The sequence below is a fragment of the Gavialis gangeticus genome, unplaced genomic scaffold, assembly GCF_001723915.1.
Source record: "Gavialis gangeticus isolate Ggan-Ray unplaced genomic scaffold, GavGan_comp1, whole genome shotgun sequence".
In the NCBI taxonomy this organism is placed as follows: Eukaryota; Metazoa; Chordata; order Crocodylia; family Gavialidae; genus Gavialis; species Gavialis gangeticus.
Window position 1 is genome coordinate 180,310,969 of NW_017729024.1, and position 6,704 is coordinate 180,317,672.

The window sequence follows — 6,704 nt, forward strand, 5'->3', positions numbered from 1 at the left end:
CACACGTACAGCATGCCAGTGATTTCGTTGTCGGTATCCAACTGGTTTTCACTCAGTTCTCTTTCAGGCAGAACTTCTAATGGCAATAGTAAGGGTACTACCTGACAAGGGACAGAGGCCCTGATATAGCAAAGCAATTAAATGCACAGTTAGCTTTAAGCATTTTCTCAAGTGCTTTGCTAAACTGTAGTTTGAGTAACTATTGCAAGATTTGCCCTATTTAATATGTGCATCTACCTAGTACAGTATTTTCCCGGTTTCTGGTCAGCTTCTCTCCTGTTCATCTACCTTTAGAAAATATATACATTTTACACTGAGAGAAAACTAAAGTGACATTCATATTTTTCCCCATACAAGGTCTGTGATGCAGAACTTGAAAGCATATTATGTTCTTAGATTTGATATTATGTTCTTAGATCAGCCCTGACCACACTGACCATTTTGAAAAAAAGTAGGACTGAATCTAAATATCAGGGTATTGGAAATTTGTTAATGCTAAGGATATGGAAAGATGTAAGTAAAATAAAGAATTTCAAGATTAATCAGTTTCCTTCCCCCCACCCCTTTCATTGCACAACCTAAAGCTTGGTATTTGGGTCAAATTTATAGGAGAAAAGTCCCTTAATGAACCTTAATCCCATTAAAAGAATTGTCAATTCGGGTTTATCATTTATGGATGAAAACATCTTTGCAGAGTGTGGTGTGTTGACAACTTCTGCTTCTCCACAGTGTTCAGTGCATCACCTCTACCCAGTTTTTCTCTCTACTACCTGTTTTGAAAATTGTAGCCTGGCTTCACCTTAGTAATTGATTTTCAGCTGATACCAGCCTTAACTTTGCAGCTCTCACTCAGGTGAGTAGTTCCTGCTTACCCAAATGGTCCCACTGAACTGACAAACTTGCAGGATCAGACCTCAAAGAGAGCACATTTAAAAAAAAAAAAAAAAAAAAGCTCGTGGATTGGGGGAAATGCCTATTTTCCTGAGACAGCTTTGACCTCCAAGGTTAAAGTGTCTCATGTGGAACATCACCCCTGTGGGACTATTAGGCGAGGCCGAGTGCCTGGGGAAAATGCAGCTATGCTTTGATATTTTAGTTTTAGTCTAGGTTATTTTGAAAACAACCATCAGGTTTCTGTTACAATGGGAAAATACTTTAAAGATGATCAGCAAAGGAAACAAAATTGGGTCTTCTGTGACTTTTTTATAATACGTACAGACAGCCTAACACTTTTTTTAAACAAAAGTGTTAAAATAAGGAGATTTTGATTATGTTTTATACTAGAAATTCAGGACTTTTCTCTCCTGGTTTTACTTGAAGGGTCCACTGGCAAATAACAGTGGGCAGTATGTTATCAGCAGGGATCCTGGTTTTCTCTGATAAAAAATATCCCCAATTTTCGGATTAAAAAATGGAACCCCAAATCCACATTTTTCTGTGATTAAAATGAACACTAGCCTTATAGTGTTTTATACACACTAGCATAAATCAAAGCAGCCTGTTATTGCTTTGTGTTACAGCAAAGTCTATAAGCTCCAGCTGAGAAGTAAGACCCACAGTACTGGGCTGTGTTCAGACTCCTAGGGAGAGCCCCTCTCCTGCTCTGAGAGATTCACAGACAGGCAAAGGGAGTGAGATGATCTAACAGAGATGACCAGGATCGCGCAGCAGATGTGGCAGAGCTGGGAATCCTGCTGTCCTGGGTCCTACTCCAGTCTCCCGACTTCTTTGCACCTTACCTCTCTGAAGAGGCCATTCTTTCTCTCTGTTTAGCCATCAGTTGTTCTCCTGTTGATAAATTCAAAATGGGCTCCATTTTCAATCTCTCTCTCTCTTTCCTTCCTTCACCACTTTGGGAGCATTATCCAGCCTAAAAGTTCATTAGTTTGTTTTTACATTGTTTCTGCATTGGACAATACTACCCCATTGGGCACACCCATGCCATGCAATTGGAGGCTCAAAAGACTTTTGGTTCAGAGTTTCAGAAGCGACCTTTGATATTAGAGTGATGTAGCCATACTGGTCCAGGAATTATACAAGAGGCAAGGATTTGTGGCGGGGTGACATTGTGTGTGTTCTTCTTGCACACTCAAATCTAACTTATTCATTGTGCTCATGAAATTCAGGGTTGACTGAAAATCTGCTTTATTGTTGCATTACCAAAATACCACACATCTCTTACTCTCAATTTGTATGTGAATGGCTTATAATCAATTGCAAAATAATAATATGGAAAGGCAGTGAGGAACCAGGTAGAAAAATAAGAGGAAAGATTTAAGTGATCTCTGCAAAATGTTACAATGAAATGAGGATAGGGGAGGGGGAAAATAGTAGCATGTTGTCAGTTTAATACATGATAATTCCTTAAATGCACTATTGATGTTTTGGACTCTGTATTGGTTGTTATAGTTTTAGAGATCAGTAAATCAATGGCTAGCTGGTTAATGTGAATATACCTAATTTATAGGATGCTTTGTTATCTGAAGTCTGCTTTCTCCCTTCTGTAAGACAGGCTGGGGAATTTCAAGATGAGAAACTTTTCTGATGGCAAAAATTTACTTAGGGAAAGTTTAATATGTTGCTTACTATGTGAATAAGAGAAAATACTTCTGTTTGTTTATAGCATTATAAACATCTTCCCCTACTACAGATCTAGTAGCAGTAAAACATATTCTTTCTTGCAAGCAGCCAAGAGACAGCACACTGATTTAGTAATAAACTCTGGTGTTGTCCTGCCTTAGCATTTCCAACTGCACAGGAAAGTAAAACATAGCGTAACAATAAATGCATCATAAATATAGTGTTGTGCCAATACATCTAAAAGTACATAATGATTAAGTGATTATGCAAGCCGATCCGCTGTCCCTGACTAACGAAATGAGACTGCCTGGCCAGTGCACTTCATTGATTCATTCATTCTTCCATTGATTCATTCATTCATTTGAATCCAGGACCTCTCTCAATCTCTGAAACACCTCCTGCTGACAGCATTGCTGCATATTCCTATTGGGCCTTTGCCACTGTCATGCTTCATTTTGGAGATGTAATGAGGCATTAATGCTTATCTTTGATGTGTGAACTGTGTCAAAATATCCTGTTCTGATGAATGCTGGATCCCTCGGAATTCACCACAAAATTTGAACAAAATGGCCATTGTTTGGGATATTGACATAGTCCCATTGGCAGAGCTTTTCACCAGGCAAGCAGGAAACGAGGGTGGATCATGCTTGCTGCATCTCAAGCCCTTTAATTGCTTAACCAGTTCCTTCTCTTGTCTCACGCTTGCATTCTCAGACTCCCGCCCAACTTATATCCTTCCTTTTGTTGTCTAACTCCTCCGATTACCCCACCGCGCAGTGCCACCGCATTGCTCTGATGAGGTACAAGGCAGTCTCTCATTTTCAGCTTGTCAAAGATGCCAGCCGAAGACCTACAGACTGCTAGTTGCTGTTTGTATGCATGATTTAGGGAAGAAGGAACCAGTTCATCCAATAAGTCATTTCTAGGTTCCATGCTCTAATTATTTTTGAGAATCTTGCACTCTAAGATTTCATGTTGGCCATTTGCTCTCCCTTAAAATCATCTGAGTTTTAGATCTGAGTTTACACTCCTGACTCTCTCTTCATGCTACTCTAGCAAGGCAAAGGGTTTCTAAAGGAATATAGATAGAAGTAATATGTTTCCATATTAATGCTTTTTCATTTTGCTAGAGCAGGAAGATATTTAAGTGACTTGAGCTTAAATGGCAAATAATGCAAGAAGGTATTATAAAACACATTTCAAAGTCTTGAACTGAATAGCTTGTTTTGCCATCCAATAACTATAGTTTTTGTCAAGGAAGTAGAACAGTTTCCGTTCTACTCCCCTGTTTTCCTATGCATCTGACTGCCAAAATCTTCACTGTTTGGGCTGAAATGTCATATGTTTGTATGAGTATTTTTATACAGTTTGAACAGGTTCTCTTTGCTCTATCTTGGAGCGAGAGAGGAAGTTAAAAATGAAACCAATGAAAACTTTCCCTTGTCAAATTCTAATGACATGGGAAGAAAGGGGATTGAAAAATACCTTGAGCATTTAACATGATGAGTGTGCAGAACAAAGTCTTGATCACATGCTGGCGTGCTTCTCCCAGAGTTTTTATCTGCGTTGGCTACGTAGATGACAAACACTTCTGGGCTTGTCTTCCAACTGGTGTGTAAAGCACATCAGAGGCATAACTGGGCAGTTCTGTGCCCTGGGCAGTGGCAGTGGTGGTACAGGGGGCTGCAGCTGCTGTCAAGCTGCTAGCAGTGACCTGGCCAGTGGCATGAAGGCAGCTATTTTTGCACCCCTCTCCTTCAAATCACCATCAGGGCTGGTATCCCAGTCGCCCCCCCTTTACTTACGCTACTGAAGCATGTATGAGACCTTTGACTATTCTATAAATACTAAGTGGTAGGAACTAGATAGGCCTTATTCAAAACTGGCAGACAGTTCAGCCCTAGGGAAGAAAGACATGTCCCTGACCCATAATAGTGGAGGAAATGTGCATAAGTAGCTCTTGAGCATGGGTGCTAGGGGTACAGCCTCTGAATCAGAACTTCCTAGACCTTCACTGCTGGCAACTGCAAGTGAGAGAGGAGCAAGTGGAAGAAACCCTGGACATAGCCAGTTCACTCTCCCTTTCAGCAACCACTCTCTAACCCTGTGACAGCATACTGGGCAAGGATGGACATATGGTCTGACCCAGTAAATGGCAGTTCTTATGTTCTTATAATCCCGTTCCTTCCACTGTATTTCTAAAGAGCAACCTTTTGAAGAGTGAGAGCTTTTGCCCTTCTGGTCTAGCCTTTAATACAAAACATGAAAAAGCAACAAAGCAGATCAAATAAAAACTAGGGACTTTTAGCAAGGCATTATAAATAGAACCCTATTTTATTCTAGGCAGAAGAGATGTAGTTTAGTAGCTGAGATTCACACTTAGTTTTTTTTATTGCTAGTTATTTTACCTCTCCAACTGTGGCCAAAAAAAAGGTCTGGCAAATGTACTCTCCATATTTTGATGTAGTGGAAAAGTGAATATCCACTAATAGCAGCCCTTGCCTGGAAACAGAAGGATCAGAAAAAGCAACTCACTTGTTGAGTTTCTAATTTGAGGGTTAAGGAGCTGGCAACCCAGCTACCATTCCAGTGGCCAAATTCAGACAGGGCAACCCCTCACCCCTCACCACAACCACCACCATTCATTTGACTAGAGGCCTTTTCCAGCAGACCTAGGAAATAAAAATATTGTTTGCTGGCTTTCACTTGCACTGCGCAACCTGACACACTGGCTGCGCTTTCAGGATCTAACAGATATTCTGTCAGTGTTCCAGCTGCAAACGCAAGGGATCCTGGCGCACACACAATGTGCACAGTAGTTTTTCATTTAAAGGAATGGCCATCTGATTTGCCCAGAGGAAAATAAAAACAAGAGCAGCTAGTATTTAAAGTGAGGGTAGCCAAAGTGCAGCCCACCAGCCAAATTAGTCTCATATGCTCCCATAACACAGCACATGTTATCCTCCACCTTCAAAATGGAGGTGAGATGAGAGGGGACAGAGCCTCACTTGGAGTAAGTTGTCATCACTCCAATGGTTAATCAGCTGGGGCTGTGACAATTTACACTGTCTGAGGATTTACCTAGGTATAATAGGCTCTGTGTTGCTGTAAAAATGTCTCATGCCCTACACAATTTACTACTCAGTAGGGGAAAGCTTAATACTGAGATGGCCAAAAAATATAACCCCAAACTGAAACAGGGCATTGTAGCCACACCATTTTTCTAACACTAATATCTCCTAGACCAGTAGTTCTCAACCTTTCTTGTACCAGGACCCATTGTAAGCATCAGTAGCCAGTCCCAACCTAATGCCCCACAGGGGGTGGGTGTGTGGGGCAGGGAGGCCCCCTTGCAGGCTGAAATTTGGCCAGCCTGCTAGGGAAAAGCTGTGGTTTCCCACATTTTTCTTCTTTAAAGGAGAATCCATTTTTAAAGTTTGTTCATGACCCTTTCATATATTCTTGCGACCCATGGGTTGAGAAGTACTGTCCTAGACCTAGTGCACAGTAAGTGACTGCATAGAAAATATGTTACAGCACCTCTTCTGTAGATCACAGATCAGCTGAAGTGAATACTTCTGCATGTTAGGTAGGGGAATTAGACTACCATGATTTCTTTTTTGTTTTATACACGACCATCTTGACATGGCAGCTAATTTTGATAGCTGAGATTTTCCAGAGTGTCTCATAATGCTGAGTACCTCCATTTTGGAGGGTCCTCCTTGAAGATGCATTTTTTTCCAGAAGCGATGTGCCCAAGACCTTCTGAAAATAGGGGTCCCTCCCTTAGTGTCTCACATTGGGCACTAAAATCCCCTAGTCATATCTAAAAACCTTGACTGACATGTCCATGAGGTTCCATCCAGTTTGATCTGAAGTCAACCAGTGAGCCCTATTGACTTCAGTGGAAGGTGGATCAGACCCCATATTAGCAAAGGCTAGTACTGTACTGTACTGAATGTGCTGTTCTTATTATTCTCCTCCTTTTTTATGTTAGAGTGAAATGGATGAGAATGCAGTACAGATGGCTGGAGATGATGTGGGCTTGCCAGAAGACCTTCAGAAAATGGTGGCAGAAGATCAAGAAGAAGAAGAAGACAAGGAGTCTTTTCTTGGCCAGTTAC

At 41.1% G+C, this 6,704-nt stretch overlaps 1 protein-coding gene across 2 annotated transcripts in view; it reads left to right on the forward strand.

Annotated features, from left to right (window-relative positions):
• Positions 1-6,704, forward strand: part of CPLX4 (complexin 4) — a 30,487-nt gene that overhangs the window by 18,400 nt on the left and 5,383 nt on the right. Inside the window, exon 3 of one of the 2 annotated variants that reach the window (XM_019518323.1) lies at positions 5,472-5,485. In XM_019518323.1, coding sequence (XP_019373868.1) covers positions 5,472-5,485 — 14 coding nt within the window. Of the gene's footprint in view, positions 1-5,471; positions 5,486-6,577; positions 6,624-6,704 lie in introns of both variants that reach the window. The other variant, XM_019518322.1, reaches the window with a different exon arrangement.